General features: G+C 46.9%; 1 protein-coding gene across 1 annotated transcript in view; it reads left to right on the top strand.

Moving 5' to 3' along the window:
* ASB18 (ankyrin repeat and SOCS box containing 18) overlaps positions 1 to 12,820 on the top strand; it is a 65,139-nt gene that overhangs the window by 17,147 nt on the left and 35,172 nt on the right. The window contains 2 exon segments of the mRNA XM_059055301.2: positions 5,194 to 5,316; positions 9,136 to 9,403. Coding sequence (XP_058911284.1) covers positions 5,194 to 5,316; positions 9,136 to 9,403 — 391 coding nt within the window.

Genomic DNA, 12,820 nt, shown 5'->3' with positions numbered 1-12,820 from the left:
GTTTTGTTTTGTTTTTGGATTCCACATGTAAGTGAGATATTACAATATGTGTCTTTCTCTGTCTGACTTATTTCACTTAGCATAATAGCCTCCAGGCCATCCAAGTTGCCACAAATAGCAAGATATCATTCTTTTTATGGCTGACTAATATTCCATTTTATATACATACCACATCTTCTTTATCCATTCATCTCTGGATGAACACTTAAGTTCCTTCCACATCTTGACTGTTGTAAATAGTGCAGCAATGAACATAGAGGTACATATATCTTTTCTAATTAATGTGGGTTTTTTTCCCTTCAGATAAATACCTAGAAGTGGAATTGCTAGGTCATATGGTAGTTCTATTTTTAGCTCCGTACAGTTTTCCATAGTGGCTGCACCAGTTTACATTCCCACCAACAGCGCACGAGGGTTCCCTTTCCCCCATGTGCTCATTAACATTTGTTATTTGTGATCTTTTTTGGTGATAGCCATTCTGACAAGTGTGAGGTGGTATCTCATGGTGGTTTTGATTTGAATTTCCCTGATGACTAATGATGTTGAGCACCCTTTCTTGTGTCTGTTGGCCATCAGTATGTCTTCTTTGGGAAAATGCCTGTTCAGGTCCCCTGCCCATATTTTAATTGGATTGTTTGTTTTCTTGATATTGAGTTGTATGCATTTTTAATATATTTTGGATGTTAACTTCTTGCCAGACATATCATTGGCAAATATCTTCTTCCATGTAGTAGGTTGCCTTTTTGTTTTGTTGATGGTTTTTTTGCACTGTGCAAAAGTTTTGTAGTTTGAATTGGTCACATTTGTTTGTTTTTGCTTTTGTTACCCTTGCCTTAGGAGACATATCCAAGAAAAATATTGCTAAGATTGATGTCATAGAGGTTACTGCCTATGTTTTCTTGTAGAAGTTTTATGGCTTCAAGTCATATTTAATTCTTTAATCAATTTTGAGTTTATTTTTGTGTATGGTGTAAGAGAGTGGTCCAGTTTCATTCTTCTCCATGTAGCTGTCCAGTTTTCCCAACATCACTTATTGAAGAGACGTTTCTCCATCATATATTCTTGCATCCCTTGTTGTAGATTCATTGACCATATGTGTTTATTTCTGGAGTCTCTATTCTGTTCCACTGATCTAGGTGTCTATTTTTGTGCCAGTACCATACTGTTTTAATTACTATAGTTTTGTAGTATAGTTTCAAGTCTGAGAGTGTGATATCTCCAGCTTTGCTCTTCTCCCTCAAGATTGCTTTGGCTGTTTGAGGTCTTTTGTGGTTCCATACAAATTTTAAGATTATTTTTTCTAGTTCTGTGGAAAATGCCATTGGTATTTTCATGTGGTTTGCATTGGATCTATAGATTGCTTTGGGTAGTAGAACATTTCAATGATATTGATTCTTCTAATCCATGAACACCAAATGTCTCTCCATTTGTTTGTGTAACCTTCAATTTCTTTCTTCAATGCCTTACAGTTTTCTGAGTACAGGTCTTTTACCTCCTGAGGTAAGTTTATTCTTTCTGATGCAAATGTGAATGGGATTGTTTTCTTCATTTCTCTTTCTGATAGTTCATTATTAGTGAATAGAGATGCAACAGATTTCTATATATTAATTTTGTATCCTGCAACTTTAGTGAATTCTTTTATTAGTTCTAGTATTTTTTTGGAAGAGTCTTTGGGCTTTCCTGTATATAGTATGTCATTTGCAAATAGTGACAGTTTTACTTCTTCCTTTCCAATTTGAATGCCTTTTATTTCTTTTTCCTGCCTAACTGCTGTGGCCAGGACTCTATGTATTCCCTGAAAGTAAATGTGTTATATTTTTTGTCTCTGAATCCCCCAAACCTAATAGCACACCCTAGAACATAATATTACACAAATGATTATGGAATAAATAGGTGAATGAATGGGTTGATTTTCAGCCATCTGTGGGGGTTTTTTTGGTTTTATTTTTATTTTGCTTGGCTGTTTTTTAATGTAAGAGTCACACATACAGCTCTTCTTGTTCTTTAAAACAACAACTCTGCCATGCTGCCATGTAGGACTAATCTCCACGTCCTACTTGTGAAGCCAATTCTGTCTACCATAAGCTATTTTTAAAGCTCTCACAAAGAACCAAGTCTGTTTCTGGACTACTACCCCCTACCCACTGAAATCAAGCTTGAGTATTCAGGGTGCTGTTGATAAATATAACACTTGGAAAGCTAAATTTAGCATAGAACATGGTGGAATGGCTCTTATCCCTGGACTCACCTCCAGGGTCCCACCCCTTTTAAAATTAGCCCATGACAACATGTATCAGGTACAAAAGAATGCTCCAGTTTAAAGTACAGGCTCCAGTTGGATCCTGGATTATAGTTGCATATGAAAAGTCTTTCAGAAATGTATCTAATTACAAGCTATCAGTCTGAGAAAATAACAGGGCAGAAAGGCTATATTTAAAGAAATGAAATACCCAAAGAATTAATATTGCTACTGAAATGAAAAGAGCAATGACATAATATGGAAATGAAGAGGGAAGAGTAGATGACTTTATTTTAGTGGACATTCCAGAAAGGAAATGGTCTCCGTAGTGTTGCTGTTTGTCATTCTCCGTATGCTCTTGTCTCTTGTGTCTGATAAAGGCTGCATGCTCCTTGCACACATGGTCTGCATAATCTTTACCACTGCATTTTCCATAGCACTCAGCAGTGTTCTGGGACACCCCCAGCCCCTACACTGTCTTCACCAACGTGAGCCCTTCAGCCTCTGAGGCACTGTCAACACCACTTATCCTCCTGCACAAAGCATCACAGATGAGCAGAGGCTACACCTCTCCCATCCCAGCACCCTGCGGTCCCCTTCTGTAGAGAAGATGTGGGTTTTACCATTTGGGGGAAGCTCCAGGCCTTGGGTCAGCCCGTGAAATACAGTTATGCCTGCAAATCAGGTCTATGATGAGGGTAAAACATCTTTATTAAATCATAAGTGCATCCAATCTCCCCTCCACTCTTTACTGCAAGCCTTGCTAAGAAAGGTCGAGGGTATTCTGCTGGGTCCCCCTTTTGTGGAAAATCTCAATGAAAGGGGCACCCCAGGAGCCAGGTTACTCTGAGATGCTGCTCAGGCTTTAGAGGGACTTAGAGAGAGGCAGGGGGTGGTCAGGGGGCAGCTTTGGGGAGTGAATGAGAGTGAGAGAGAGGGACACGGGAAAAGAGGGTGCTTACGAAGTCCAGCTCTGACTAAAGAGGTGCTGCCTCGTGAGCCCTAACCCTTGACATCAGGTCTTTTCTCCTGTTGTCTCTAGGCTGTTTGACTGCAACATCACATAGCATCGGATCCCACGATCTCTGGGCTACCGCTGGCACTGAGAGGATGGTGGCTACTGATATTCACACCTCCCTCTCCCGGAGCCTCTGTGCCTAACTCTCCTGGACACACGCTCCACCCCCTATGCTGGTCCAGGCAGTGCCCTCCCGACGCTCCTTCCTCCCTCTAGCCTCTGGTCACATTTTTTACTATAAGTCACATAGACGTGGCACAGGATCCTGTCGGCCAACTGCATTGGCCCATCCCAGCTTCCTAGCAGGGGAAAAACAAGAATTGGAAAAAATATATGAGAATTGTGTTTTATCTATGTTTTAAGAAAAAAGTGACCTTATTAATTTTTTTAAAAACTTTCCATTGAAGTATAGTTGATTTACAATGATTCAGGTGTACAGCAAATTGACCCGGTTTTATATATATATATATGAATATATATATTATTTTTCAGATTCTTTTCCATTATAGGCTATTATAAGATATTGAACATAGTTCCCTGTACTATAGTAGGTCCTTGTTGTTTATCTATTTTATATATAGTAGTGTGTATCTATTAATCCCAAATTCGCAATTTATCCCTCCCTCCCCAGCTTTCCCTTTTGGTAACCACAAGTTTATCTTCTATGTGTGTGAGTTTATTTCTGTTTTGTAAGTAAGTTCATCTTTATCATTTTTTTAGATTCTACATATAAGTGATATCATATTTGTCTTTCTCTGTCTGACTTACTTCACTTAGTATGATAATCTCTAGGTCCATCTTTGTTGCTGCAAATGGCATTATTTCATTCTTTTTTATGGCTGAGTGATAGTCCATGATAGATAGGTAGTTAGATAGGTAGATAGATAGAGAGATAGATAGATAGATCACATCTTCTTTATCCATTCATCTGTCGATGGACGTTTGGGTTGTTTCCATGTCTTGGCTATCGTAAATAGTGCTGCTATGAACATAGGGGTGCATGTATCTTTTCGAATTAGAGTTTTCATCTTTTCTGGAATATATGCCCAGGAGTGGGATTGCTGGATCATATGGTAACTCTATTTTTAGACTTTATTAATTTTTAGACAATAAAATAAAGCCCTGAACCACAGTGTAGCAAGTAACTAGTAAGTTACTAATAAAGAACTGTTACCATCCATTAAAAAAAAAAAATTTGTGATCTCTCATCTTCAGCAAGGGATGTGCATTTTGGGGTCAGTTCTCAACAACTGGAAGAAACTCACAGGCCACCTGGGGCCCCAGATGATGCCTTTGGGAATCCCTGGTGTGACCTATTACGGAGCCTCCCACCCGGGGACACCTGTGCAGAGCCTGGTCGTTTGCAGTGTCCAGCTGGGCCTCCCTCACACAGCCTCAGGGCTGACACAGCCCTCAGAACACACATCCATTCACCACTGGCCACAGCAGCTAAGGAAGAGGATGGGATAAAAGCAAGAAGACACACTACAGAGCAAGAAAGAGAAGAACTGCCTATTTTAGGCTGCCTGCCCTTGTCGTGCGGAAAGCTGTTTGGAAGATATACAGATGTGCCTGTCTCTAGAGTTTACATCTATATAATCACAAGGGGGTGGCTGAGCTCTTTGGCATATTAGTGGTCACATGAGGCTGGCCATATCAAGTAACCATTATCACATCAGGGCCCACAGGAGTTAAAAATACACCACCACCCGAGCCCCAACTGGATGACAATTGAGTAATAACAATAGAAATAGCTCACACTCCGTAAGACCATCTTTCCCCTTCCTGGAGAACTCTTCTGAGATCATCGGCATTGCAATGAAGAGACAGCCAGAGCCAGTTAGAGGGAAACTTCAGATCTTTCAGAAGATGGGGAAAGAGTCTCAAGCAAGAGCTGGGTGGCCGGTGCTCGAGTACCATGCTGCCTTGGTCACAGGAGACCTGGACCGTCTTAAGCTCCTCATGGACCAGTTCTTCCAGGATGCCAACGTGGTGTTTGAGATCAAGACGGATGAGATGGAGTGGCAAGTGAAATCCCCGGCCACGTTTGGAACGTCAGGTAACTTTGCTCCTTTAAAGCCCGGTTATTTATTGTTTTTAAGGAGCTACTAACACACCTCTGAACATATAGCTCCAGTGTGTAGACTGCTCACACGGGTGCTGCACTTAACATACTCGAGCCAAAGACATCTAGAAGCCAAACTTTGCGTGCATGATTTTCTTTTAACATCTTTATTGGAGTATAACTGTTTTACAGTGGTGTGTTAGTTTCTGCTTTATAACAAAGTGAGTCAGTTATACATATACACGCTCCCATATCTCTTCCCTCTTGCGTCTCCCTCCCTCCCACCCTCCGTAGCCCACCCCTCTAGGTGGTCACAGAGCACCGAGCTGATCTCCCTGTGCCATGAGGCTGCTTCCCACTAGCTATCTATTTTACGTTTGGTAGTGTATATATGTCCCTGCCACTCTCTCCCTTCGTCCCAGCTTACCCTTCCCCCTCCCCATATCCTCAAGTCCATTGCGTGCATGATTTTTAAGATGTAGTTTTTAGGTGAGAGATGAGAGAGATCAAATTGGAAAGGCCAAGCTGTTGGTGAGAAGTGCCCTTCTCGTGCTGGAGGTGCCTCTTGTCTTTAAAAAGAGCTTTGGTTTGAATGCTGATCTGCCAGAGCCTGGATCTGGCAGCCAGGGAGGCAGGAGATAAAGTACGCCTCTCCTTTGAGCGCGCCCGGAGCGGGCCCCTGGCGAGCAGCGCTGGGCAAGCTTCCTCTGTGAATCCACGAACACCATGGCTGCAGCGGGGAAGCTGGGACACAGCCAGCATCGCGGAGGGAGAGCTCTCGGGAGACCCTCCTCCTGGAACGCAGGGGAGCCTGGGAAGGGGGAGGAGGGGGAGAAACCAGAGGTCCTTAAGTTGTATATGTCTGCATGCTTGTCGCCTGGACACTGTCGCTCTGTGCCGGGCAGGCAAACATGCCCGCAGGTAGAGAGAAGCCCCCTCACCCCATCTGGGATGAACAGACTTTCTGACCATCGGGCTGCAGTGTGGCCCCCTTGGCTGGCACGCTGCATTGGGCACCCTTCCTCCCGTGCATCCCGATGTCACACGTTTACCAAGAGGGTTCACGTGTTGGGATCTGTGAGGAGTTCAGACTCTGTGGACAGTGTGGGCCAATGGCCAGTGCCCCGAGCCCCTGACCCATGATCTCTGGCAAGCCAAGAATGAGGAAGGGCGGTTGCCAAAGCACTGACACAGTCTGCGTACCCCTCACACAGGGAGAAGGGAATCAACCCAAACCCTGCCAAAGGGCTAAGCAGCTCAGAGCCACCAGCGAGGCGGCAGAGGCTGCAGGAAAGGCACACGCAGCTCCAGCCTGGACCAAAACCCCTCCCAGCCAAAGGCATCTCAGAGCCTTTTGGGGTCTCCTCTCCCTCACGTGTCCCAGATGGGGCCCACATCTTCCTCCAGAGGCCCGTGTGACCATTCAACCAAGAATGCCAACTGCCTGAATGTTCGATTAATGTTTTTTTTAATCACTTACCTCGCAGCCCTGGACACACACACACTCAAATGTTGCATTGATAGATATTAATGTCAGTTCATGGTCTGAACCAAAGCCTCCTTCCTGTTTTCCCCCTCAATCTTTCCAGCCCTAAGTTTGCTGTTTTTCTATGGCACATCTGTACGACAGGAGATGAGAGCAGTGTGGCAGTGAAGGCACCTGAGATATTACCGAGCAAAAGGGCAGCCCTGGGAGTTGGTGCTGGCCTGAGGCCTCGGTGCAGGCTGGGAAGAGAGGATGGACACTTCTGGACTCCGTGCGCTTTCAGCTCAGCCACCTGAACTCTCCCAGCTGGTCCAGTAGCAGAAATGACCAAACCCGGGCTGAGAACAGTGGGCCCCGACACTGCCCTCGCTCATACGAGGACTGCCTGGTGGCCAATTCAGCTCCTCCTGAAGGGAGCCATGGGGAAGGGGATACGCAGGTTCACAGTGGCTGGCTCCTGGGCACCACATCCACGATGGAATGCTGGCCCCACCAAGCCTGCAGTGCCAGGAAAGCATTAGCATGGAGGAGTGGATGTTTCGAGGGAGATATCACGTGGGGAGAAGCCTGCTTCTGCGTTCCTCCTGGTGGCGGAACCTGGACCAGGGTGGGATTTATAGGAAGCTGATGATGATTCAGGTTTACTGAACGAGAGAGCTGCCTTCAAACGGGATTCTCTGGAAGGCCTGAGAGAAGCTCATCACCATCTCCAGGGACCTGGAGAAGGGGGCTGGCCCTCAGCTATGGCTGAGCTAAATGCCCAGCCAAGGCCCCTTCCCATCAGTCCAGGGGAAGACTTGGGAATCTTGGGTGGGTGAACAGAGCTGCTGATGGTGGGAAGTTAGCATGCCCTAGAAGATGGAGTACCCCCTTCCTTGACCCTCAGTAAGTAAACTTCCTATCTCAGGAAAATGAGGAGAATCAACAAACAGGAGCTGGCCCCTATAAGAATGTAGGTCACTGCTACGGTCAAGGACCATATCCATCTTCTCCCTCAAATCAGACCCCGTCTTCACTGGGCAAGGCAGCTCAAACCCACGCAGGTCCACGTCCGCAGGGCCTCCAGCCGCCATCACCCACCACTGGGACGACAGGCCCCCTCTTCCCCCACCGAGCGTGTGCACAGCCTCCAGGCTGGGCCTTGGGGACGCGGGGCGGGCTGGAACCGTGCACTGCATGCAGGTACGTAATTATGAGTGGTCTTTCAAACTGCTCAGCATGGGTCCCGGGAAGGAGGTGCCCTGTGAAAAGGTCTCCTCCACAGCTCATTACAGCCGCAGTATCGATTCTTCCATCATTATCAGAAGGCATCCCTGCCATGTGAAATCCTGTCCCTTGAAGTGTATTCACCAGGGACAGCTTCCCCCATTTCCAGGAGTGTGCTCATGGCTGCTAACAACCTTCCACAGGCCTTTTGAAAGGCCAAAGTTTTCAGAGAAGTGACATGTATAGCTCCTGCTCCATTCTTCCCTCAAGAAAGAGCAACCCTACACACACACGCACGCACACACACACACGCGCGCGCGCGCACACACACACACACACACACACACAAAACCCTAAAGAGCGCAAAGGAACAAACCAGAATTGTGCTCAATACAGACCACCACATCAAAGGGTGCTTCTGAAACCCGGCCACTTCCAAGACAACTAAACTTTCCGAGTCCTTTTCTCGAGCAACCTTGGTGATGTGGGTCGGTTTGTTTTGTCTGTTGTCTTCTCCTCTTAATGATAAAGGGGTAAATGTGGGGCTCGAAAAGAGAGGGCTTGGATTCCAGAACAATCCACAGCTCACTTTCCTCCCTCAAGCTGCCCCTAATTCAGAGTCTGGAAAAGGTGAATTCCTCACGTAAATTCTCCCACTGTTCACTCTGCTTGTTCAGCTTTCAACTCTGCAAATCTTGCCCAAGTTACCCTCAGATTTGGCAAAAGCCCCTTGCTTCTCAATAACCACCCACCCCAATCTCTCCTTTGTATTTCTTCTCTCCCTGTTTCTCTATCTCTCCAGTGTGTCTTTGCTCTATGTGCTGTTACTGTCTTTCTCCCCTCTTCCTACACTTTTTCCCCTTGCTGTCTCTCTGTCCCTCTCTGTCAGGGTCCTTTCACCTCTATCCCCAGCCCGCCCTACATCCCTCATCCGTGATCCAGCTGGACCTCACTGGGTTCCTCTGTCCCGAACCCTGAGCATCTATGTGGATCTCCCTACGTGCCAACCTGGTACCTACTTCTAAGAGATGGCTTGCCTCTATTTCAGTCTTAATGGACACCGCTCCCCACCAGAGTCCCCCGACTCACCTGACCTCTCCCCACCTCCCCTCCACCCCCAGGCCTCTGGACCTTGGAGTACAAGCGCGAGCTCACCACGCCCCTGTGCATCGCCGCGGCCCGGGGCCACACGGCCTGCGTGCGCCACCTGCTCGGCCGCGGCGCGGACCCCGACGCCAGCCCCGGCGGCCGCGGCGCCCTGCACGAGGCCTGCCTGGGGGACCACACGGCCTGCGCCCAGCTGCTGCTGCAGCACCGCGCCGACCCCGACCTGCTCAGCGCCGACGGCCTGGCACCCCTGCACCTCTGCCGCACGGCCGCCTCGCTGGGGTAAGGACCCGGGGACCCGGCCGCCCGCCCGACCCTCGACCCCCGACCCGTGACCCTGCCCCCGGACTCCCTCAGCGCCCCGACCCCACTCGGACCCCGGACCAGGCCTGCGTCACCGCTCCGGGCCCCGCCCCCAAGCCCCCCCGCAGGCCCCGCCCCCAGACCCTCGGCCTCGGCCCCGCCCGCCGCCTGGCCCCGCCCGGACCCGGACGCAGACCCGGGAGCTCTCGGGCACGGCCGCCAGAGCCCCTCGGAGGCCACCGGGCCCCCCGCCTCGGCCTCGGCCCCAGCCCGGGCCCCGCGCCGGTTTAATTAGCGCTTGATTGCGAGCGCGGGGGGGGCAGGCGCCACACGGAGGTAATGAGCCGGTGATCACCGGCCCGCAGACGCCGGCGGTGGAGAATGCTAAAAGGCCACTGGCGGGGTTGGAGGCTGAAAAATTAGGGTTTTTAATGATAATTTTATGCAGAATAATTGTCACAGTGTGACATAAATGGTTAGCTCCTCGGGCGGGGCTTCGGCGTCCCACAAGCCAGTCGAGCTGCGCCCGCATTTTCGGGGCCCACCCCCTCCCAGGTGCCGGGGTTCTGGAAGTTCTGCCGGTGCCGGGTCCAGCCTCGCGGCTGTCCTTGCGGAGGGTCTGTCCCCTCGGGGTCCAGTAGGTCCTGGGAGAGACGGCGGGGGCCCGCCGCGTCATTGCATAGGATTTCTGTTCCGGGGGCCCAGCTTGCCTTGTGTCATCTTGACATTTCTTTTAGTCCCTGTTCTTGGGATTAAAATTTCTTGGCCTTCTGTCTCTATGATGACGATTAAATAAAATCACCATGTCACGCTCAGGCAGGCAGGGCTACTGGGTTCTCAGGGACCAAGGCGGAGGGGCACCGCCTACCAATGTCACGTGGACCAGGGACTCAGAAAGGCACGTGTACCACCAGGAGTCTTGAAGGAAAGTGACTGAAAACCATGTATTTTTCAAAAGCAGCTTTACTGCGTTGTAATTGCATATAGTAAACTGTGCATGCTTAAAGTATACAATCTGATAAATTTGGACACAGGCATGCACTCATGAAACCATCCCTATAATCAAGATAATGAACCCAGCCATCACCAGCAAAAGGTTCCCTTGCCCCATTGTAATCTCTCCCTCCCCCTCCTCCAATGTCCCACTGATCTGCTTTTGGTCACTATAGTTTAGTCTGAATTTACTAGAATTTTATGTGAATGGAATGCAGTCTCTTTTGTCTGGCTTCTTTCATGCAGCACTATTACTTTAAGATTTGGTTTGAAGCATATATTTTTTATTTTCATTTTATATTGGAGCATAGTCGATTAACTGTGTTGTGTTAGTTTCAGGTGTACAGCAAAGTGATTCAGTTCAACATACACATGTATCTATTCCTTTTTCAAATTATTTTCCCATTTAGGTCATTACAGAATATTGAGCAGAGTTCCCTGTGCTCTACAGTAGGTCCTGGCTAGTTATCTATTTTAAATATAACAGTGTGTACATGTCAATCCCAATATTTTGAGAATTGTCATACTGTTGTGTGTATCCATAATTCACTCCTCTTCATTGCTGAGTGGTATTCCACGGTAGAGGATAACACAATGTATCTATCCACTCATATGTTGAAAGACGCTTGATTGTTTCAGGCTTGGGGCTGTTACAGATAAAGTTGCTATGAACATTTGTGTACCAGCTTTTTCTGGGTATATGCTTTCATTTCTCCTGGATAAATAGCTAGGCAGAGCTGTGTCACATGATATGATTAAAAGATAATCTTTTAGGAAATGACCTTCCAAATTGGATCTACCATTTTACATTCCCACCAGCAATATATGAATGTTCTAGATGCTTCCCATCCTCACCAATACTTGGTATGGTCACTCTTTAGCTGTAGCCATTCTTTAGGTACTTAGGAATACTCCACTGTAGTTTTGATGTGCGTCTCCCTGATGACAAGTGATGTTGGACATCTTCTCATGTACTTATCTGCCATCCATTTATCTTCTTAGGTGATGTGCCTGTGCAAATCTTGTGCCCTTTTAAAATATTGGGTTGTTTGTTTTCTTCTTAAATTTTGAGATTTCTTTATATATTCTGGATACAAGTTCCTTGTCAGGCATGCAATTTATAAATATTATCTCCCAGTTTCTGGGTTATATTTTCTTTCCTTAAAAGTATCTTCTGGAGAACAGAAGTTCTTACTTTTGGTGGCATCCAGCTGATCATTTTTTTCTTTTAGGGATTGTGTTGGGTTATTTTATCTTAAAAAAAAAAAAATCTTTGCACAACCATGGCCACAACCATTTCCTCCTATGTTTTCCTCTAAAATTTTTAAAATAATTTTATATGTTACATTTAAGTCTGTGACCCATTTTGAGTTAATATCTGAATATGGTGTGAGGTATGGATTGAAGCTATTTTTTTCTCTGCATGTGGATATCCAGTTGTTCCAGCACCATTTGTCAAAAAGCCTTTCCTTTCTCCATGGATTTGCCTTTGCACTTTTGTTGAAAGTCAACTGACTACATATGTATGGGTTTATTTCTGGCTCTCTTGTCAAGTACACACAAGACAGGGCAAGGCCTGACCGATTCAACTGGTAAAGATCCACGGAGCCACTCCTAGATTCAGACTTCTAACGCTTACATAAACAGTGAAAAGAAGAATAGCCAGAAGTACCAGTTCTGCACGGTCCTTGTCCCACACATCACAAAGGACAACACCCAAACAAAAGAGGCCAGATGATGGCAATGTGAGTTGCAGGATACCCTGTTACAGAACACCTGAATCTAGACTTCAGGTGAGCGGTTTTACAGTCTGCAGCTCTATTCTGAGGGGGGCAAGGCAGGAAGTCCCAAAGCTCATCAGAACCCAGGAGGTGATGAGAAACGTCTCAGAACGGCCTCCCAGGGGCCATAGGGAGGTGAGTGGACAATGGTCTTTAGCAACTCCTTACAAGACTTTTATTCCTGGAGGATCACAAGGTGCTCTGCCAAGACTTAGGTCAGCAGTGGTTCAAACTTTTGTTTGCATGTCCTGTGTGGATACATGCAAGTCGCTGGGGCTCCATGGCAGAGCCGTGGTTCTGTGTCTCTACTCCATTACATTGCTCTATTGGTCTTTTTTGACACCGGTACCACATTGTATTGAATATTGTAAATCTGTAAGAAATCTTCAAGTCAGGTAGTATAAGTTCTCCAGCATCATTCTTCATTTTCAAAGTTGATTTGGCTGTTCTAGCCTCTTTGCATTTCCACTTAAATTTTAAAATCAGTTTGTCAATTTCTACAAAAAGAGCTGCTGGCTTTTGACTGAGGTTAATGTGAATCTATAGATCAGTTTGGGGAGACTTGACTTAAAAATATTGAATCTTGGGCTTCCCTGGTGGCACAGTGCTTGAGAATCCGCCT

Source organism: Kogia breviceps, chromosome 2, assembly GCF_026419965.1.
Source record: "Kogia breviceps isolate mKogBre1 chromosome 2, mKogBre1 haplotype 1, whole genome shotgun sequence".
NCBI classification, from domain to species: Eukaryota; Metazoa; Chordata; class Mammalia; order Artiodactyla; family Physeteridae; genus Kogia; species Kogia breviceps.
The sequence above is the reverse complement of the archived record's forward strand: the minus strand, read 5'-3'. Positions and strand labels throughout refer to the sequence as shown.